This window comes from Copidosoma floridanum, unplaced genomic scaffold, assembly GCF_036245765.1.
Source record: "Copidosoma floridanum isolate Cflo_tuat_1 unplaced genomic scaffold, Cflo_Japanese_pri ptg000025l, whole genome shotgun sequence".
NCBI lineage: Eukaryota > Metazoa > Arthropoda > Insecta > Hymenoptera > Encyrtidae > Copidosoma > Copidosoma floridanum.
In genome coordinates, this window is record NW_028321902.1 from 5,357,063 (window position 1) to 5,378,267 (window position 21,205).

The 21,205-nt window shown below is 39.1% G+C and overlaps 4 protein-coding genes across 5 annotated transcripts; all 4 read left to right on the top strand.

Moving 5' to 3' along the window:
• The first annotated feature begins 247 nt into the window (after positions 1 to 247).
• On the top strand, positions 248 to 5,203 carry not (ubiquitin carboxyl-terminal hydrolase nonstop). The gene is made up of 7 exons (XM_014348426.2): positions 248 to 862; positions 2,299 to 2,431; positions 2,524 to 2,739; positions 2,972 to 3,398; positions 3,474 to 3,890; positions 3,969 to 4,118; positions 4,204 to 5,203. The coding sequence occupies exons 1-7, from the start codon at positions 743 to 745 to the stop codon at positions 4,259 to 4,261; spliced, it is 1,521 nt and encodes a 506-aa protein (XP_014203912.1). The 5' UTR covers positions 248 to 742; the 3' UTR covers positions 4,262 to 5,203.
• Positions 5,204 to 5,865: 662 nt separating this feature from the next.
• On the top strand, positions 5,866 to 8,310 carry LOC106636140 (hexosaminidase D). The gene is made up of 9 exons (XM_014348436.3): positions 5,866 to 5,911; positions 5,995 to 6,049; positions 6,252 to 6,467; positions 6,551 to 6,899; positions 6,968 to 7,042; positions 7,158 to 7,353; positions 7,439 to 7,714; positions 7,794 to 7,880; positions 7,964 to 8,310. The coding sequence occupies exons 1-9, from the start codon at positions 5,880 to 5,882 to the stop codon at positions 8,136 to 8,138; spliced, it is 1,461 nt and encodes a 486-aa protein (XP_014203922.2). The 5' UTR covers positions 5,866 to 5,879; the 3' UTR covers positions 8,139 to 8,310.
• Positions 8,311 to 8,598: 288 nt separating this feature from the next.
• On the top strand, positions 8,599 to 10,575 carry LOC106636117 (uncharacterized). The gene is made up of 7 exons (XM_089595491.1): positions 8,599 to 8,868; positions 8,937 to 9,166; positions 9,246 to 9,437; positions 9,527 to 9,722; positions 9,784 to 10,008; positions 10,093 to 10,305; positions 10,369 to 10,575. The coding sequence occupies exons 1-7, from the start codon at positions 8,599 to 8,601 to the stop codon at positions 10,573 to 10,575; spliced, it is 1,533 nt and encodes a 510-aa protein (XP_089451617.1).
• Positions 10,576 to 11,034: 459 nt separating this feature from the next.
• On the top strand, positions 11,035 to 16,661 carry LOC106636138 (exportin-4). 2 transcript variants are annotated; one of them, XM_014348434.2, is made up of 11 exons: positions 11,035 to 11,243; positions 11,787 to 12,176; positions 12,247 to 12,969; positions 13,321 to 13,588; positions 13,677 to 13,930; positions 14,006 to 14,445; positions 14,527 to 14,804; positions 14,876 to 15,090; positions 15,167 to 15,423; positions 15,497 to 15,725; positions 15,807 to 16,661. In XM_014348434.2, the coding sequence occupies exons 1-11, from the start codon at positions 11,193 to 11,195 to the stop codon at positions 16,092 to 16,094; spliced, it is 3,393 nt and encodes a 1,130-aa protein (XP_014203920.2). In that variant the 5' UTR covers positions 11,035 to 11,192; the 3' UTR covers positions 16,095 to 16,661. The 2 variants fall into 2 exon arrangements, with proteins under 2 accessions (XP_014203920.2, XP_089451438.1); XM_089595312.1 differs by having other exon boundaries at positions 11,177 to 11,243; positions 12,247 to 12,970; positions 13,325 to 13,588.
• The last annotated feature ends 4,544 nt before the right edge of the window (positions 16,662 to 21,205 follow it).

Here is a 21,205-nt window from a genome sequence, read left to right on the forward strand (position 1 = left end):
ATTAGAGTGTGTATAACCTTTACTCTTGTGTGTTTGAATTTTGAATCGTGACAGTGGTGCGTTTACAATCAAGTAGACGTGATATAAAAAGAGTGTAACAAATCACGAAACTTATCCACGCGCATTGAGCCCTCCATATATTTATCGACTCAGTCAGCAAAAGAGTAAAAAGAGAGCTGACGCATATATAGAGTATATATAGGGGCGGGGGTGGTGGATTCTATACAGTTATACACAGGCACAGCGCGCGACTCCGTGACTCCGAACTCCGAATTTACAAATCCTTCAGAGGCTTGGCATAACCTAACGTTACCAGCGAAGGGTTAGGCTCAGTCGTTTGGGACACACTCCCGGGAGGCACACGCGTGTCTCTCTCCGTATACACAGGCCCCGTGTGAATCTGATCCCTTCGCAAAAGAGTAGCTCGTTTGCTCGTTATAGTCTGGCCCTGCGGATACGAGAGACAGCCACCCGTTTCTTTGTCACTCCCGTGATATATCCCGGTGCCTTCGAAAACAAGACACGTCCTTGCTGCCGCCTCGGATACATCATCGCCAGCTTCGCTCTCCTCCGCACTTTTCCCCAAGGCAATTGTCGTTGTTGTGTTGTGTTTACCGTTGTTGTTACTGTTCGCGGATGCTGTAGAACTGGAGTCGAGACGGCTAAGGGCAGCGGCGGCTGGCTGCTGCTGCTACTATACTGTCGACTGCGTGGAGTCGTGCCCGAGTGCCGTGTACTTGAGATGAGCGACTCTGGCTGCATACACTTGAAAAATTTCAAGGCAGCCAAGGGCATACAGCCCTACAAAGTCATACACTCATTCTTCGTCACGAGCACCTCCAGCGAGGCGCGCGCCCTTAAGGTAAGGGCATTTTTCTTTTTCTCCAACCCCAACCCCCCCCCTCTCCCCCCATTTACTTGTACTGGTGAGTCAGTCCTGGCTGCATCTTGTGTTTTTGTTGCTTTTTTTTTTTTTTCTTCCTTTTGTGCAATTATAATGGTTTAACAGTGTATCTTTTTTCAAGATCTCTTATCCGCGCTGTGCTGTACAGATAGGCAATTATCAAAATTGTAATATCTCTCAAAGCCAAATGAATCAATTGCCCGATATAAAAAATCGATGTGAGATTAATACGGAATTTTTAAGTGTTTCGCAATAAAAAAAAAAGAAAAAAAAAAAAAAAAGAAAACAGGTCCGATATCTCAAAGATCATTAATATGTAATTTTTTTTTTCGGCTCCTCGCGTATCGCTGCGCTAAAATGCATATGTGTGTGCAGTGGCGTGTAGAGTTTGCGTTCTCCTCCAGATTTTTGGCAGGTGTCCGCGACGCGACGCGCGGCGCCTCCGAAAATAAACAGTGGGGTGCTCTCGGTATGATGTATATTCTCTTGTTGGCGGACTTTTACAAGTACGCGATAAAAAAAAAAATGTCATTTTTTTTTTACCACAATGACGTCCGAGGCATACTTACTTACTTTGTTGTTTTATCTAGTAATTTCTCGTTGCTCTATTTTTATGGAGGACGTGTGTATAGATATGCTCGATTGACTTTACAAAAAAAGATAAGAGTAATTACTTTCGAAAGTATGTACACACCGTGTGTGTCATCGCGATAAATCGGTATTATCAAAGAATATGCGCGGGGCCGTGTTTCTTGACTCTGGAAAATAAGTCGTATCTGTCAGGATTAAAGGAAAATTCTCGAAAAATCAAATTAGAACCCATGAGTTTTCACTTACATTCTACGTTTGTGTACAATTCACTTGTACACTTGTCATTATGAAAAACAAATTTTTTTTTTTTTAATTAGCTTTATAAATGGAAAAAAGGTATTTTGTATGTATAGTTTTCCAGTGAAAAATTCTCAAAAAGAGAGCATTTCTTGGGATAAATTTTTTCCAAAGTGCGAATTTGTACAGTGAATTTGGAGTGACGTGGGGAATAAGTTTTCCATAAAATATAGGAACGGAGGGCACGTCCGCTTTTCTCACACTTGCAGCTGCTCCGATTGGTATATATATATATATAAAGTAACGGTATGACGAATTTCGGAGCGAGAGGCGAGAGTCCGATGTGTATAACTGTATACATTAAGGGATCCCTTCCCCCTTTTTCGATTCTTTCATTCCGTCTTTTCTTATTTTTTTTGCTCGTGTGCGTGCGTCCGTGTCCGCGTGCGCCGTATGTATATAGCAGATTTCGACCAATACATCGGAAGGAAGGGGGGGGGGAAAAACCACAAATTTTCTCGAAAAAAATTATCATTCGCATAACTATAACAACAATATTTTTGCAGGCCTTGAACTGTATATGCCACACTTGCGGCACCTACAAGGACCGGCTGCACTCGTGCCTGCACTGCATATTCTTCGGCTGCTACGTGAAGGGCCACATCCAGGAACATGCAAAAACGAAAAAACACTTTCTCGGTTGGTCGTCACACCTTTGTCGCCTATATTTAATTCATCATTAAAAAAAAGAAAATTATTAAATGACGTTTGTGAAATTTTTGAAATTTCAGCAGTGGATCTTAGCTACGGCAACATCCTGTGCTTCCAGTGCGGCGATTACGTTTACGACCGCGAATTGTTCTCGGTGGCTAAGGCCCAGCGGAGCGAGACTGCGAAATCGCTGAGCCTCGGCGAATTTTACCGGGCCTGGGAACCCTCCCTCTACGAAGTCGAGCTTCTCAGAAAGAATCCGCGCAGGAGACGCGTCACCGAGAACTCGACCATCGGTTGGTTACTTTTTTTTTTTTTTTTTTTTTTTTTCTCTATCGGTCAAGTTTACTGTTTCAAGGCAAAACATCGATTGTACGAATCGAGCAAAAGCCGCGATAAGAGCGAGCAAAAATATTGCCGTTTTGCTTCGATTAAAAAAAATTTTTTTTTTTAACTTTGTCAAAATTAAAAGAGCAACAGTATCCAAAATTTAAATTGAAAGTTAATACAGAGTCCACTCATTTCCAGGTCTCCGGGGGCTGATAAACCTGGGCAGCACGTGTTTCATGAACTGCATCGTCCAAGCTCTGATTCACACGCCACTGCTGAGGGACCACTTCCTGGCCGACCGGCACCAGTGTCCCCAGCCGAACTGCTGTCTCGTATGCGAGGTATCGAGCCTCTTCCAGGAGTTTTACTCGGGTAACAAGGCGCCCCTAATCCTCCACAAGCTATTGCACTTGATTTGGACGCACGCGCGCCACCTCGCCGGTTACGAGCAGCAAGACGCCCACGAGTTTTTCATAGCCACCCTCGACGTGCTGCACAGGCACTGCGAACAGTATTCACAGACTGCCCCGTTACTCGTAAAGGACAACCCGCACCACTGCAACTGCATCATTGACCAGATATTCACGGGTGGCTTGCAAAGTGACGTTGTTTGTCAAGCTTGCAAGTGGGTGTATTTCTTTTCTTGTTTTTTTTTTCCTCCCACTGCATTTTTAGAATATTTAACGTGGGGTATTTCTAGTGGCGTATCGACGACGATTGATCCCTTCTGGGATATTTCACTGGACCTGGGTCCGACCTCGAGCAGCGCTACCAGTGATGGAACGGGGGCGCCTACGAGCTTGCTGGACTGTCTGGAGCGATTCACGCGCGCCGAGCATCTCGGCTCTTCGGCCAAGATCAAGTGCAACAACTGCCAGACCTACCAAGAGAGCACCAAACAGCTGACCATGAAACAGCTGCCAATCGTCGCGAGTTTCCATCTGAAGCGCTTCGAGCACTCCAGCATACAGGATAAAAAGATATCCACTTTCATAGCGTTTCCCGAAAAACTCGACATGACGCCTTTCATGTCGCACAGACGGAACGGTAACAATAATACCGACTTCATTGACACGTTGCACGAGAACGGCGAAGTTTCGGCACTGAGCGATAATAGGTAGGGTGGATTATAATTGATTCGCTTGAGAAATGTATTTGTTGATTTTTTGAGTGTATTTTTCTTTTTCTATTGCAGGTATTCGTTATTTGCAGTCATCAATCACGAGGGTTCGCTAGAGACTGGACACTACACGGCTTTTATTCGACAGCAACGGGATCAATGGTTCAAATGCGATGATCACCTCATCACAAGAGCTAGATTGAAAGATGTATTAACTAGTGAAGGGTAATCAGTTCAAAGAGTCTATATGCAATCGTTTCTTTGCTCTGCGTTGTAAAAATTTACATAAAAATTTCTTTTTCTGTTTCAGGTATTTATTATTTTACCATAAGCAAATTTTAGAATACGGCAGCAATAGTAAAGCGTGAAAAAGTCTGATTTTGTGTGATTATTAATAATCAACTTCACATAACGATTCCAATTTTCACTTAGCAGTTAAGTTTGGCCAATCGTCGTGAGGAATAGATTTTCTCAGGCGCTAAGCTCATGTGCTGATGAATTTTTCCGAAAAATGACAAGAACTGCTGACCCTATTCTCGTGGCTAAGAGAATAAGTCTGTCATTATTTTATACAATCATGTTTAAACTGTTTGACTATGTTTACATTGGGACGAGCAGTTTTATTATTGACAAAGACTTGCTATGTCAATTAGCATAGCGTTCTATTTTCTAACTTAGATTTGAAAAAAAAAAAAAATTTTGCTGGGATATGCAAATTTTATGTGAATTACGGTGTGAAAAAACTTTTACCTATGATCTGACGTTTTTTTATTTTCTCGTCTTATCTTGTCTTTGTCAGATTTTTTTGACGCTCTAAACGGAAAGAAATAAAAAAAAGATCTACAACACCTTTTGTTTTTCGACTCGACTGAAATAGTTTTAAACACTTATCCGCGCGATTTCTTATTTTTACAATTGTTTTGTACACATCAAACGCAAGATTTTTATTATGGAGTCGATGAAAAATCCTATATATGACTTGGTGTATCAAATTAAACTTTCCTTTTACGCGGTTGAAGGACAATTAGTGATTTTTTTTCTTATTTGTAAGTTTTCTGTAATGTTTGGGACGACACGAAATTTTCAAACTTATGCGTGGAATATTGATGTGAATATATTTGTTTACTGTGTTCAAAAAAAAAAAAAAAAAAGTTATCAATAATAAACAAAATGATGAACCGTGTTATTTGTAAATTAAGCAAAGATACCCTCGTTTCAATGAATTTCAATAAGGGTATTAAATTGAAAGAAAAAAAGTAACTACGATGCTCTTGTAATATTTTGTATAAGGCTGACTGGAGGAGCGTAAAATAAAAATACCTATATATTTAAACATGTGGCATTTATTTTTTTTCTAGCTTAGAACCTTTCAATTGTATTATATGGTGAAATTTTAAGATAACATTGTTTTTTTTTTTTTTTTTTGTTTTTTATTGCAGGAGCTGCCTGACAAATTCAAAAAAAGATGTACGTACCGCTGGTAGAGTTTTGAAAAGCCTATTGAACTTGACTTACGAGGTAGTTTGAATTTCAATGGTAATTCAATGTTGAAAATAATATTTTTATTTTATTTTCTTTACTGAGAAAAACTTTTTTCAGGTTCCCGCAAGCATTGTTATCCTATAATTGAAAGAAATTTACAACCCAAAGTGGGCACCATTTACAATTGATGCCATGAAGAGAGAAAAAATTAATAATTGTTTTGTCCCGAGAGAGCACACCAGGACTCATCAGTGAAGGGCGAATAACGTGCTCCCTATAAAATCCGGACACTTGCGGGAATGTCCATGTAATCTTGGAGTCACCTAGCGGATGGTTAGTGAAGGTGCAAATAAGGTATAAGTCACACACACATTGATACCTACACATGACAAAAGAGTGTGTGTAAACGTAAACAGCTCCGTTTTGTAATGTTTGTATACATAGAGGAAAGAGAAAGATAAGTATATATATACACAGTTGTGAACTGTGGAGCATAAAGTAAAAATGGATGCGCTGACGACGTTCGGCTCGCATAGGTAAACAAAGCCTTCTCTGCATCAAAAGACGATCTGCATCGACTGTCATCACTTGGAAATAATTTTTTTTTTTTTTATTCCAGGCTCGTACACATCGATCTGAAAGGAGCACCACCTCGAGTCAGCTATTTCGAAAAGGTGTGTACACCACTTACCAAAAGTAGCTGTCATTTACGAGACGCTTGTTTACGTTCTGTGGATATAGTTTGTTTTTCCTTCCGACAATCCCACGAAAACTGTCAGTTGGAAAATCATTTTTTTTTTTTTAAATTGCTCATTATTTCACTGACAGTGTCATCGCATTATAGGCAATCGTTTTATGAATAAATTAATTTTTCAGCTATTTCCATTATTGAGATCATGGGGAGCCACGGGCCTGCTGCTAGAGTGGGAAGATACATTTCCGTACAACAGAGAGCTCACCCAGATTGGCAGCAACGCCCTGAGAAACCTGTCAAATGGATACTCTGTTCAAGAGGCACGTCAAATTTTACAGATAGCTGGGGACTCTGGCCTTACTGTCATGCCCCTTGTTCAGACATTTGGTCACATGGAGGTAAAGTGAATTCATTTATTTTTAATTACATAGTCTAGACGAAAATAATAAAGATTGCGCTGACAGAAAATTTGATTTTTTAGTTTGTTTTGAAACACGATGAGTGGAAAAACCTGAGGGAAGTGCCTTCTTTCCCCAGCTCTATGTGTCCTTCAAATCCAAGATCTCAGCCTCTGGTCAAGGCTCTGATTAGGCAAATAGTCACGTTTCACCCGGATATTCAGTATTTGCACATTGGCGCGGATGAAGTGTGGCATTTAGGCTTGTGTCCAGTGTGTATCAAGAGGGCAAGTGCCAGTAAACACGGGAAAGCCTCTCTGTTTCTAGAATACGTTCTGTCGATAGCACAATTCATCAAAGAAACTTATCCATTCCTCAAAATTGTCATGTGGGATGATATGCTTAGGCCGATGAGTATACAGGTTTTAAATGGTATCCTTGCAATGTTTAATTTTTCATGATAAGCTTTACAGATATTAATTGATTCTAAAATGTTTTAGAACACTACATTGGAAAATATGTAGAGCCGATGATCTGGCACTACAATGCCCGAGAAAATTTTTCCCTACCTCCAGGTATGAGATACCGTAGAAAATATTTTTTCTTTAAAAAAAAAAAAAAAAAAAAAAAAAAAAAAAAAAAAAAAAAAAAAAAAACAAGCGGTTTTGCGAGTAAAAACATGTATTTTAGATATTTGGGACAAATACGGCTCGATATTTCCGCACATATGGGGCGCGACAGCCTACAAAGGAGCCACTGGCTCCTGTCAACACATTCCCACTATAAGGCACCACATAAGCAATCACGAACGATGGCTAGAGGAGTTGAGCGTAAACGTTGGCAAAATCAACGAATTTCGAGGAATCGCCTTCACGGGATGGTCAAGGTTGGCATGTATATATATTTTTATTTGGTTCCAAGTACAAAAATACCCAGGTATTCATCATCAGTAAATTTTGAATACCCTGCAGGTACGATCATTATGCCACAATGTGCGAGCTTTTGCCTACGGGAATACCATCGCTAGCTCTGTGTATGAAAGTTTGGCTGTACGGTTACACCGAACAGACGCACAATCAAGTCGCTAAGAGTCTGGGCTACATCGAACATCCGTTGTACGTGACTCCGCAGCCGAGACCTATTCCCATACCGAACAATTTGCTGTTCCCCGGCTGGCAGATCGCCGTGGGCATCGAGTGGTTTTTAAATTACAAGACGAAATTTCATGGTCTTGTCTACAGCGAACAGTAAGATTCGAAACTCTCTTGCGACCACATGAACACGTTGATTAAATAAAATATTATTAATTCGATTGGGCATTTGCAGAATACTCACGTGGATGAATAAATGGCAGGTGTCAAACAATTACACCAACCCGATGCAACTGGAAAGCTTGATCCCGGCATTTACCGAGTGAGTCGAAGTATAGTGAAATCGATAGTTTTTTGACAATGTGTTGGAAAAAAAAAAAATCGCAATTTTAATTTTCTTTTCAGCATGTTAATGGAACTCTCGGCTCTCGAGAATTACATGCGCGTGCAAATGGAAATGGTGTTTTATACCTCGATGCTTGACGAGTGGTTGGGATCGAACGTCCAGCCGATGGAACAAGAACTGACGATGCTCAAGCAAACAGCCGAGAACCAAATTAAAATTAACAGCAGTATATAGGGCTCGTATTGAAATTGTACCTGCGCCTGTAACGCGTGTACACTGTAAATAAATTATCTGTTTAGCGTGTAGATTAAAAGTACAAGTAACACCGATGATAAGAATATCGTCGTTAGTCTTGATGATACATGACTGAGGAAAAAAAATAAATTAAATTTAGAGGCTTATTAGATCTGTGTCAATAAGTGTGAAATATAATATATGTAAATGTATAATATACATAGTTTTTATAAAAAAAAAAAAAAACAATTGAACGTCTCCATTCTTATCGAAACATGCACAACCACACGCGCGCGCACTTGAAAAACTAACCGTTAATTTTTGTTTGTTTGTTTGTTCTTTTTAAACGACAATAATAACCGAAATGATCGAAATACACGCAGTAGTAGGCGTGCAGTCAACAACATGAAAGTTTCGGGGTGTCTAGAGAGCGATTGAAAAATAAAAGAAGGGAGGCGATATGTCGAGGCGGGACGACCTGCGGCTAGACAAACGCTTCGACGATCTCGTGCACCAGCTGAGGCCGTACGCCCTGAGACTCCAGTCGGACGACTCTCGACTCTGCCGGCTATGGCTCGACCGCCTGGACAAGGCCGAGGAGCAGCGAAACCTCAGAAACGAGTACCTCTTCGAGTTGTACAAGCAGCTGAAGATGGGCTACCTGAGGCCGCCCTTTCACAAGCCACCCGAGAGCGGGAAGCTCATGCCGCTGTCCAAACTCCACCGACTGGTCTGCCTTTTACACACGCGTCAATGAACACGCGTGTATACTTGTTCTAAGAGCCAACGCTCCCTCAGATCTTAAGTTCGTCGTGCAACGAGTTGACGGAGACGAGCCCCGGCTCGCCGTGCGAGCCCCGACCAACGAAACACCTCAGCTCTCCGGGCAAGCGGTCCAAGAGTCTCGTCCACCATGACAACGTTCGCCGTCGCAGCTTCATTCCCAAGCGATGCGACTCCAGCAGTCCAGCTCGCAGTGCCGTGGCCCACGGCTTTCTCTCGCCCACCGTTTGCGAACCGGACAACAGGTGGTGTTTTTTTTTTTTTTTTTCATAGGTGCGGGCTTGTAAAAAGTGACGGGAGATCGGTAACGAAATTTGTCGGCAGGAACCTACTGAGGACTTACAAGGAGCGGATCGAGACCCTGGGCACGATAGTCGAGGAGCTGGAGAGCCAGAACAACAAGCTCAAGCAGAAGCTCGACCACTACCACAAGAACTCGGGCGGCCCCGACGAGGTGGCCCAGCTCTACGCGCGCATCAAGCAGCTCGTCGCCGAGATCGATACTCTGAAGAACGAGTTGGTGGTCTAGTGGATAAATACTCGGGTGTACACGGATATCGTTTTATTTCGTTTGAACGTCAAAAAAGGAAACGTCCATCTTTCAGACTGTCCAAGGTGAACGACATCAAGGAGAAGCTGAAGACGAAGCACAACGAGATCGTTGAGAGGTACAAGGCGCAGATGAGCGAACAGGTCGGGGTGATGAAGCAGCAGCTGGACGGCGCGCAAGGGGAGAACCGGGAGCTTCGCGACAAGATCGCCGAGATCGAGCTGAAGTTGCAGGAGGCCGCGAAAGAAAACGTGGGTGGTGCTGGCGGACTTGGTTGTTGGTTTTTGCTTCTGACCGGTTGTTTCTTCAAAGCAGGAGATTGTCGCCAAGTCGAGCGACAAGGACTGGAAGGATAAGCTCGAGAGCGTGAGGGAGCATTACGAGAGGATGTTGGCGAAAAAGGAGGAGGAAATCAAGCGGAGGGACGAGCTGGTGCAACGCAAGGAGCTGGAGCTGGCCAAGAAGCTGGACGAGATAGAGGCGCTGTCGATGAAGATGAACGAGCTCCAGCAGGGTCTCGAGTCCAAGTCGCAAGAAGTTGATATAACACATGCGTTTTCTCGACAAATATGAGCTTATTTGTTAAATCTACATTGTCCCTTTGGCTCTATCGTTACATAGGATAGCAGGTTGCAGTCTATGCTCCAGGATCAGTACAACGAGATTAAGGACGAGCTGATCAAGATGAGGAGTAACATTGAGTCGTCGTCGCTGAAACAAAACGAAAATTACCATCAGCAGATAAGCGTTTTGATGAAACACGTGGAGAAGCTGAAAAATCACACGCGCAAACTCAAGGAGGATTATAATCGGAAAATTTACCACATAGTCAAGGTGACGAGTGATACGCATCATGTATGTTTGTCAAATTGTCAACGTTGGAAGTTTTTTTTTTAGGAAAATGAAAAAGTAGTGAGCGACCTGAAAATGAGACTGAAAGCCAAGTGCGCGAAACCGCTGCTGTTGGACAGGTACAACAACTGCGAGACAGATTCCGAGCCGGGGTTCGAGAGGAATTACAAAAAGTTTCTGGAGAACCTCGCCAAGTCGGCGGACAACCAGCGCAGCAAGTACTACGAGGTTTACGAGAACTCTAGGATATGAACCTTTAAAAATTGTATCAAATGCTTTATTTATTGATGACATATTTGAAATTATTATATAAATGGAAAGAAAAAATTGTAAAACTCCAGTGCTCTGTTTTTTTTTTGGACTCTTTTTTTTTTCTCTTGCAGAAGCTGTCATTCCTGGACGATCAGATCGGCTGCCACTTGCATCACCGCTAACTCATCGCACGAAAAAATAATTGTACACTGTTTAAGTTACATTTTATCTAAGAATAAAAATAAGTGTAATTCGTAAATCCAAACCTGATGCTGAGCTTTCGGACTTTTTGAACCGCCATAAAATTAAATATAGGTATAAAAGCCGTTTAAGCCGTCCCCTGCGCGCATGTGCATGTCTTTCTTTCTCTACTCTCTGTCATTCTGTGACTCTGTCTCTGTCTGGTCTCTGGAGCGAAAAAGAGTCCAAGCCGTCCAAGTCTTCAGTGATTCAGCTTCGAGCTCGAGAGAAAGTCGCGAAAGTCGCGGCTCTTCTCTCCTCTCGCAAACTCCTCGCAGAAAAGGTAGTAGAGGTCCGAAAGAAATAGGAATATATACAAGCACTTGAGCAGTGTGAACCCAACGCACACCTTTTAGTGTAAGGGTTTATTTATAAAAATGGCGGACCAAGTGCTGAGGGAACTGGAGGCTGCTGCACAAGTTATTTTAGTAAGTTTTCGCACAGACGCTGGGATATTTTCATTCGCCCGTAAACACTGCGAGTTCGCTGATTAATAATTTTTATCGAGAGCGCCGTTTGTGTGTATGGCACTTGTCTTTGCACCCCCGCCTTTTTTTTTAAGGTTACGTAGCGCACGTAATATAGTGTACGATAAATGTTTTTGTTTATTTTGAATGTGTCGGCTCGGGTGATCACGATTTGTTGCTGGTAAAATTTTTGTTTGCCTGATGCCTGTGTTTTTTCGGGAGAGTTTGGGGTCGCGCTGTCACGGAGGAGATAGCCGCGAACGACACTTTTTTTTCGGACCTGCTGTTCGCGACAGGTTTGCTCTTTTGGATCGTTAAATTTGTAATTTTGTTTCTGTTAAAATGTTATTTATGTACTCTTCTTAAGGGTTGATTCGATGTTGTTGCTCGATAGCTATTGGATGAGTACAAATATCCAACCTTATGTTGCGATTGTGGTATTGGTCTTGCATAACTTGAGTTGTCCCAGTGATGTTTGATGATAATTGTGCGTTCTTTGATTAGGCACCGCCAAATCTAGTCACTGCCGAGCAGAGACAATCAGCAGAGGCAGTATTTCTGAATTTTCGCAAAACAAAGTCACCCTATCAGCTATGCAGGGAAATTCTGGAAACCTCAACGATGGACTACGTCCTGTTCGAGTCGGCTGGTGTGATCAAGGCAGCCTTGATCAGAGAGTGGACTTTACTGCAACAGTCGGACATTCACTCTCTCAGGCAGTATTTGCTTCACTACATTATCAGCAAGCCTACCCTGGCACCGTTTGTCAGGGAAAGAATCTTGCAAGTTATTGCCATCATGGTGAAGAGGGGTAGCGTCGAGGATTTGGGCGAGGAGAGGAAGGAAATCTTGAACGAAGTTGAAGGACTGATTATGGGCGGCGATTTGCCAAGGGTAAGAGAAATTTAACTCTTGCGACTTGATCGAAAAATTAATGTATTTTAAATATTTTGTTGTTTTTCAGCAATTGTTGGGGTGTAGCATAATATCGGCTTTGATTCAAGAGTATGCAACCACTGTGAAATCGTCTGACGTTGGTTTGACCTGGGAAGTGCACTTCAGAGCAAAGAAACAATTTGAAGTGACATCGTTGAAACGAATATTCAAGTTTTGTGTACATGCACTTGGAGAATTGACAAAAGCTGAGATTCCTGAAACTATTTTGCCTTTAATTAAGCATTTGCTCTCTATATGTGAAAGTGTGTTAACATGGGGTTTCATCTATGTTTTCCTACCCAAGAGACTGATAGGAATTTTCGAGACAGTCTACGAAGCCGACAGCAGTCCAACGCTTCGACTTACCACGATGTGGAGGGACGCGATCCTCGACGAAAACGTTATACAAGTATTCTTTAACGTCTATTGGAAAGTTAGGTCTAATCCTCAGCTAGGCCATCACGCTAGATGTTGTCTAGTCCAACTCGCAAGTCTCAACGGTGCTATAGTTCATAATCCCGATGTAAAGCTCAAGTATTTGATGGATTACGTCCGAAATTTTCTCAATCTTTTGTCGAACATCGAAGTAATCGACCAAGAGGCTATTGGTATTGCAAACATATTCAAGAAAGTAATTATAAACTTTAAAAATACGTTCAACGGCTTGCCAGAGGACATGCAAAGATCGTTCATGGAACACATGACGCGGCTCACCTGTATGTTTGCTGAAGGTGCATCTCAAGAAGAATCTGTAAGTATAATCTTCTACGTCCTTTTTTTTTATGGCTGGCTCATAAATTAAATTGAAAATTCGATTGAAGGATCAATTACCTATTTTTTCATTGTTAATTCAATTAATAATTTTTTCGCCATGATTTTTCACGCAGAATGTCACCCCCTTCGACCTGTAAAAGTATTTAGTTAGGTAAACAATCTTCCTATATCTATAAAATCACGAGTGTGTGTTTGAAATTCACAATTTAAATATATATAAATATGACCTGTAAAAAAATAATAATTTCGCCCACAGTAACGTCTTTCTGATAAACGTTATTTAGAAACGCAATGTAAAAAAAAAAAAATTAACTAAATTTTCTTACAGATGTGCACCGACGATTGCATGTACATGGAGGCCTTTGAAAGTATGTTGGAAACATGGATATCATCCATGACGGATTCCGCGACGCCAATTTTTCCCGTTGAATTGAGCAAACACAGTTGCATTCAGATCTTCAACACTTACTTGCAATTTCACTTGTCACCGCCGGATGGAACACGTGGAGCTGGCGGTAAAGAACTCAATAACGAGGAGATCGACGCCAATGAGGAAGATGATCGCACCAAGTTCAAGGAACAGCTGCAAATCATTGGTTCGATCAAGTTTGTTGTACATTGAAAACATATTGTAAAGAAAGAAACAAAAGCTGTACCCAATAAATGTTTATTTCCGCATCTTAGGCAATTTCGGGAGACAGGCTCTGAGCCACACGTTGCCGTTACTCTCTCGTTTATTGGAGGACCGAACGAATAAATTGAGGGCCCAGTTGAATCGGCTTGTCGGTCAACTCAACATGACAGATCTCACATCCGTTGAACATCTGTACGAGGACCTTCACTGGCTTGTGCTCATAACCGGCCACGTACTGTGTATGGAGTCAGATGGAGAAGTACCTCTAATACCTTCAGAAATAATGCTGTACAGCATGGAACAGGTGCGTACGGCAAAAAAGTACTCGTATGTAAAATTTAAAAACAACCCATATTAAAGTAAAACACTTTGCTTACAGGCACGACAAGGCCACATGGATCTGAACGTAACGTTGGAGCTGCTAGCATCCCCGCAGAAAGACGTGACAGAGGTGAATGGAGCTGAGCAATCGGCCGATCACGTTATCCGGTTGATCTCAGCAGTTTACCGACTGAGCGAGATCGCCAAGACTGCGATAAACTACAATGCCGCCCAGCATCTATCGCCCGAGCTTTGTAGTAGCATAATTTGGTTCCTTCATCGCTGGTCTCTCGTTTACCTGATGCCGAAGGAGAGTACTTACGCAGAGCTCAGTACGACCATTCTCCAAGCTTTCGGTGAGGACACACCAGGGTGTGCGTGGACTCTTAATTTTCTCGTTGAAAAGATCGAGTGCAACATTAACGCATTCAAAGGCGAGCCAAACCTCATCAAAGAGACTATGAAATTGCTTAGTACACTCGTCGACACACCAGAAAAGTAATTGTTACAAACATTTGTGCTCTATTGATAATTTGCAACATGCGTATGTTATATTTTGTATTTTTCAATGAATTTCAGAGCCTCGTGCCTTATAAAGTCAGAGCGTTTCGGCAATCTCGTCGAATTGTCGAAGTCTCACGAATTGCCACAGGCGGCCAAGCGGGGTCTCATGAAGGCGATCATTCAGGTTAGCGTCGTTCTGACTGACAATGAACGGCTCCAGCAGTACTATGGACAAGTGCTTCAGCCGCTTCAGGATCGCTTCAAGGGTATTATTTGCCACGCTGATTTTCCACGCAACTATCACCAAGAAGAAATTCGCGTTCAAATCATAGACCTACTCGAATCGTTTATCGGTCAGTAGTATTTTCAAGTTTTTTTTTTTTTTTTCTAGCCTAATAAAATTTATAACAATGTTTGTTTGCAGGGGTCGCCCAGGGTATATCTAATACTATAGTTATACCAATTTCCCAGTACATTTATACCATATTGAGCGAATGTCCACGACTGCTCACCTTGTATAATAATTACCAACAGATTGTGCAGTTGATAATCGAACTTTTCTACGACTGTTCCAAAGGTCTGATGCATTTCTTGTCAAATGTCAATAATTTTACTGAACTTTGTCTACAAATGATGCAGGTAATGTTGCTTGATGAGTGAGCATTGAAAATCTCGTTTGAGAACTAAAAGTTATCAAATACCACTTTTTCCCCAGGCATACGCGAACTGCAATCGTAATCGATTGACCACTGACACGACGGCAGAGGAAGATTCCTTCCAAGACGTGTTACTTCTCATGAAGTTGTTGACGTCTTTGTTAAGCAGAGATTTCTTGAACTTTGAATCCAGTACAGAACCCACAACTGGTCAAAATCACTTGGGAATGGCCGCCGACGTATTCTTCTATGGGCTAAATATCGTCATGCCGTTAATGACGATAGATATGCTAAAGTTCCCTTCGTTATGTTTACAGTAAGTTTATTCGTATTATATAGTATTTATCATTTTTCGATAGCGTTGATATTAATCATTTAATCATATTTAGGTATTTCAAAATGATAACATACGTCTGCGAAATCCATCCGGACAAAGTAATCTCATTGCCACCAGAGCTGTTGCAACAGTTGTTGATATCAGTAGAGCTTGGCTTATTTTCATTTGGGCATGAAGTAACTATGCACTGCTGTGATATAATTCAAGGAATGGCCAAACACATCTACACAGAATGCGAAAAAGGCCGGCCGAAAAGTCAGATCATGGCTCCCTTCATGAACGTTAGTACCTTTTTAATAATTTTGTTTCACATATATATGAGTCATCGTATGAAATCAACAAATGTATGTTGATGCTTGCAGTTACTGATGAACCTCATCATAAATCATCAAATAAACTCGGACCTCGTCTCAAACACAAGTCTACCTTTGTATCTACTGATCTGCTGTTACAAGGAACAGTATCAGCAACTTGTTCAGCAGCTAATAAGTGAACAACAGGACCCGGCGACTGCCCAAAGGCTTGCCGAAGCCTTCAACGAGCTCACCCCCGACGTTCCGCTCAACCTCGACCGAGCCAACAGGCTAAAGTTCCGTGACAACTTTGACAAATTCATCGTCAACGTCCAAGGCTTCCTTATTGTAAAGTAAGATGACCCCACGTTCTTTGAGAAAGCTTTTCAAAAAGTCTACTTGGGATAAATTTTTATGTTAAATTTCGTGAGGATTTATTTTTTTATCACTTCATCGATTTCGATTTTGATTTAAATGATGTTAAATCTTGAATGTTGCTTATTTCGGAAATATTATCTTCGATATACTTGAGAATTTTCCTTGAAGATTTTTCCATCCTACGATTCGTTTAAAAGCGGGAGTAAATTTTCAATATTAAATTTTTTTTTTTTTTTTATGTAAAAATGAATACGTACTGTATCGAGACTATAGGAAGAATAATAGTTTTCCTACAAGTTTGAAAAGTCTTTGTTTGCGAACCGAGAGGTTTGCGGCCCGAGCCGAAGGCGAGGTCCGTAAGAAGGTTCGTAAAGAAGACTTTTCAAACGAGTATTGAAAAACTGCTTTTTTGACCGAGGAAGTACCAGCCTCCCAAAACCACCCGAGGGCGGAAAAAATTTTTATGCAAGGTCCAGTTATTTGATGTATCACGCAATCTGTTCGGAGAGTTGTAAATAAATTTGATAACACCAAATTGGTACATAATGTTATTGATGTTTTTTAATTACGCACAAAGAACAAACTATTATAGCTATCGAAAATGTATAAGTTTTACGAACTTCTTCATCAATTACTAAGATAAATCTATTTAAATCAAATAAGTATGTCTTATCTACATAATTATGTACAAAAAAGCCTTAAGACTGTATACAATTTACAGTTATAAATGTACATAACGAAATTAATATTATCATAACATTTATTCGTTCATCAATAAACGATTGCGTAAAACGCATCTTATTATAAATCAACTGAACTCCTGATAAAAAGTATTAGTTCACTCCCCTCTTATCAAGCTTGTCTCACGAAAAAGCAAAACTCAAAGCTCTCAATGTCTCTAATGTATATTGTGTACTTGTAAAATATTAAAGCTAAAGCAAAAAAAGCGAGCCAAACAGGATTAATATGATATCCGGAGAAACGTATGACACAATACGATACAGTATGCTTACATGTATATTGACTAGTCAAACCTGTGATCTTCGGTGAATTTGCGCAAAAATCAAGTTTATCGATCAATTTTTTTTTTTTTTTTTTTCTTTCTGTTCACACAATGTGACTGCTATGCACGTCACAGTCTACCAGTTAAACTCGCTGATGTGTTTGTCTTTGTCAAGCTTGAGCGATTTCCATACTCGTTAGGAATGAAATGATTTTTAGCTAAAGCTCGCAATTCTGTAAATCAATGTAATTATTGCCAACTGTTTGCATTGCTATACTAATGAAAGTGACGATTCTATAAGTCGATCAAGACATCGATTTTTTTAAAGAGAATATTAATATTGAATCTACATTTTTCTAGTAATAATTAAATGTTTCAGATTAAAGTATGTCTCACTTTGATTCAGTGTTAGTTTTTCTTTCAAAAAGTATAAATTACTAATAACTTATAGATTAGTATCTATGTACTTGTATTTTTTTACACAAATTTTGAAAGTATCCACCTTGAAGGAATTAATTGAATTTTCATAAATGAAAACTTTAAGACTGCATATTTTCAACTAGCTAATGAAATAAGAAATGTAAAATAATCGTATGTATGTGTGATAAAACGCATGTACATTTAAACGATTCATAAACGTCGATGTGTGTATATCAACGAGTTTAAGTTTTCAACGAAAAGCTCGTTCCTATTTACAAAGAGAATTTTTTTGATCTTCCCTAGTAACACTTTTTTCTGCAATTATTACGTGCACAACGCGGTGCTGCTTTTCTTTGTTTATCTCTCTATTTTTATTTTAATAAGTAGATGTTCGTTTTTGAGTAAACAAACGCAAATTTTTCTCGCTTACTAATAAAAATGGGAAAATAAATGATGAAGAAAATTATAGAATGAAAAAAAATGACAGCTGTTCGATTGTAAATAAAGATATGCCTCCGAATGGATTAACACGGGGTAATGCCGTAACTTAATTGAAATGAACGAGTTTTACGATGTGTGCGAGTTTAATGAGATTTTATCATTGTGGTGATTAATTATTCTGTGGAACACATTGATTGTTTGGTTGAAAAATTAAAAAGAGTTATCTTACCTGACTAACTTTGACACTGCAGATAATAATGCGTGCGTTTTTTTTTTTTTTTTTTTTTTTTTTTTTTTAAGACATTTAACTGTTTTCCCTTAAAAATGAGTTGTTTTTTTTTTGATAGTGGTGTTTTTGATGTGTTGCTATATGTTTAGCAAGTGGTGTTTGCAAGTTAGTTTTTTTTTAATGATTTTTAGCTAATCACTTTTTCTTACAGTTCATTCAAAGGTTCATCCTTTAATATTAGATTTCCCGTATAAAAAAAAGTTTCAAATTACAAAAAAATATACTTACATCTTTATATACATCGGTGTTATAAACAACAGAATTTCTAATATCAACGATTGATTGCGCGTCTGCAGTGTTGCACAAGCAAAAACAAATTGTTTCGTTGTGCATAGCGTTGTGTATAATATGTACGTTGTAAAATATCTGTGAATCTTATTATAAATATTGATGCTGCGTTTATCATTGTCTTCATTTGCATTTTGAATACATTAAAATCACGAGAATTTTTAGGAAGTAAAATTGAGTTGAACTCAGCAGTTATGCAGCTTTAAATTTTTTTTATTTGCTTGTTCTTTCTACATTTATGTACTGAATTTTACTACTCAAATCGTTGCCTGCATTTGTATATCTTATTGAGTAGTGTTATGATTGCTCTAATTTGAAAGAAGTCATGGATTAATTTGTTTTTTAAGTTTGATGTATTTTTCATTTGTGTTTTCGAGTAAAATATTAATAAAACTGTTTATATTGATTACTTAAACTCGATGGCTATACATTTGAGTTATACCAACGATTGATAAGAAAAATTTTACCATGGTTACGTTGTAAATTTATTAAAGAATATTACAGACCGAAAAAACTTTAAACATAATAACAATCAATCAATCAATAAATCAAGACTTATTGAGTTTTTTGTCACAAAAAATTTGTTTTTGTTTGCAAATCGCTATTTGTTCAATTTATCAGATCAATTCTCTCCCTTGCTTTTACATTATCTTCGATTTACCTTCAATTGCATCGATATACTTATATAAATACATGTATAAATAAATTTTTTCTTTGAAAGAAAATATGTCAAAAGTGGTGGCACAAATTTTTCGATCGTAACAGGCAACTGCGATTGCTTTTGCTCAAACAACTTGGCAAAAAAGTAAAGATGAAGCAATTTACAATGAGGTACAAATCACGTTTATTGAAAACAAGATTTTCAATAAATAATACGTAAAAACTAAATGTTCTAAGTAATGCATAGAAACAATTGAAATTAAAAGTAGTTTGTAGGACGAGCATCTCGTCTTCACTCGCTTTCATAAGTATTGCTTGTACGTAAAAGTAAATCCTTTCTTTATCTCACTTTTTCTCTCTCTTGTCTTTGTCTGGTTTGTCTGGTTTTTCGTAAATATTAAGAGCAGTTGTAAAATAGTAAATGAATGATATTTTAGTGCTGAATGAACGATTTACAAAGTATTGTACAAATTATAAAGTTTAATAATAAATGACAAATGTAAAAAAATATTGTGTTATCATTCAAACCTACACTTTTTTTTACATTTTATGCATTGTAAGCGTGCATTGCTTTTTTAAGGAGTATAATAGTAAGTATATGACATAAACAATTTGGTTTTGAACTTCTGGATGCTTAAATTTTTATAATTTTACATATTCACACAACGAAAGTTGTTTTAAATTTGAGTTTACATAATATTACAGATGAATTTAAAATTAATCATAGCAAAATTTTCATGGTTTCAACTGTGAAGTACATGATATCAACACCATACTGAATTAGACCTGATTTTACCCTTGCACGTGATAACCCACCCGCGCAAACTTGCGGGAATTGAGTAGTTTCTTTATGCATACACATTTGTTTTGAAAAAATTGTGATGACATATTAAATGAAGTATGTTCACACTGTGTCGACGATCTAAAATGATGATATGTAACTTGTTTGTTCTTTCAAAAGAGAAAAGTAGACAATACTTTGTATTTATGGATCATGGAATATAAAAAAATATAAAGTCATCATAATATGATTTAGATCGCCCGAGGCGCGTCACACGTAACTAGTATGAGAAGAAAAGAAAAAAATTCCCGCACTGAAGCTAATGCAGAAATCCCGAATATATGGAGTGGCAGGTACCGAAGGGGCTTTAAGGATAGTGAGGGGACGTGGGGAGTCATGAAAAAAATAACAGAATATTTAATTAGAAATTTTATGAATACATTGAAAATATTTGGAAAAATTTTTACTTTTTCACAAATATATTAAACATTTAATAATAAATTCAATGACTTAATTATATTCGTGAAATTTAAAAATTTGCAGAATGCAATAATAAGGCAGTATCGTGACTTTTAAAAAAGTTATAAAAAAAAAAAAAAGTATGAACACACCGGGGGTTTTTTTTTTTTTTTTTTTGTTTGATGGAGCGGGGAGGGGAAAATCTTCATAGACACCCCAGCTAATCCGGTGGTAGTATACACACCGGGGGTCTGACTCCCAATTACCACTTATCTCAGCGAGCCACTACGTTTTTTTTTTTCGACATTAGTAGCAGCTCAAGCCAAGCTTTACACATGGGTAGGTCAGAGCCAGTGTGCACACAACTCTGACGACTGAAAAGCTAATTCGGCTATATATACTAACCAACTACTTTTTTCGCCACTTGCGGGAAAGGCACCGGAGCCACGCGGTTGGAGACGCAATCACAATAGCAGTGTTGTCTATCCGTTGTCGATAACTAATTAATAATAGTATTGTAGGTGACCGGTAACCGCTAATATAATCCTGTAGTATACCTATATGTGGCAAAGCAAGACGTATATATATAAACTTACCATCTACCCAAATTGGTGTAGGCATACTAAAGCGTTATATTTACGGTTACCGGTCACTTATAATACTAGTGTATAATAGCTATTATTATTCATAGTATAATAGTAAGTATATAACATCAAAAATTTGGTTTTAAAATTTTGGATGCTTAAATT

Bases quoted from the DNA above. Each gene is read 5' to 3' on its own strand.
- not (XM_014348426.2), top strand. From the start codon at position 743: ATGAGCGACTCTGGCTGCATACACTTGAAAAATTTCAAGGCAGCCAAG. The intron at 2,740-2,971 runs GTTGGTTACTTT...ACTCATTTCCAG, and splicing joins CACCGAGAACTCGACCATCG to GTCTCCGGGGGCTGATAAAC. The intron at 3,891-3,968 runs GTAGGGTGGATT...TTTCTATTGCAG, and splicing joins TCGGCACTGAGCGATAATAG to GTATTCGTTATTTGCAGTCA.
- LOC106636117 (XM_089595491.1), top strand. From the start codon at position 8,599: ATGTCGAGGCGGGACGACCTGCGGCTAGACAAACGCTTCGACGATCTC. The intron at 8,869-8,936 runs GTCTGCCTTTTA...ACGCTCCCTCAG, and splicing joins TGTCCAAACTCCACCGACTG to ATCTTAAGTTCGTCGTGCAA. The intron at 9,167-9,245 runs GTGGTGTTTTTT...ATTTGTCGGCAG, and splicing joins GTTTGCGAACCGGACAACAG to GAACCTACTGAGGACTTACA.
- LOC106636140 (XM_014348436.3), top strand. From the start codon at position 5,880: ATGGATGCGCTGACGACGTTCGGCTCGCATAG. The intron at 5,912-5,994 runs GTAAACAAAGCC...TTTTTATTCCAG, and splicing joins ACGACGTTCGGCTCGCATAG to GCTCGTACACATCGATCTGA. The intron at 7,043-7,157 runs GTATGAGATACC...CATGTATTTTAG, and splicing joins AAATTTTTCCCTACCTCCAG to ATATTTGGGACAAATACGGC.
- LOC106636138 (XM_014348434.2), top strand. From the start codon at position 11,193: ATGGCGGACCAAGTGCTGAGGGAACTGGAGGCTGCTGCACAAGTTATT. The intron at 14,446-14,526 runs GTAATTGTTACA...AATGAATTTCAG, and splicing joins CTCGTCGACACACCAGAAAA to AGCCTCGTGCCTTATAAAGT. The intron at 15,091-15,166 runs GTAATGTTGCTT...CTTTTTCCCCAG, and splicing joins TTTGTCTACAAATGATGCAG to GCATACGCGAACTGCAATCG.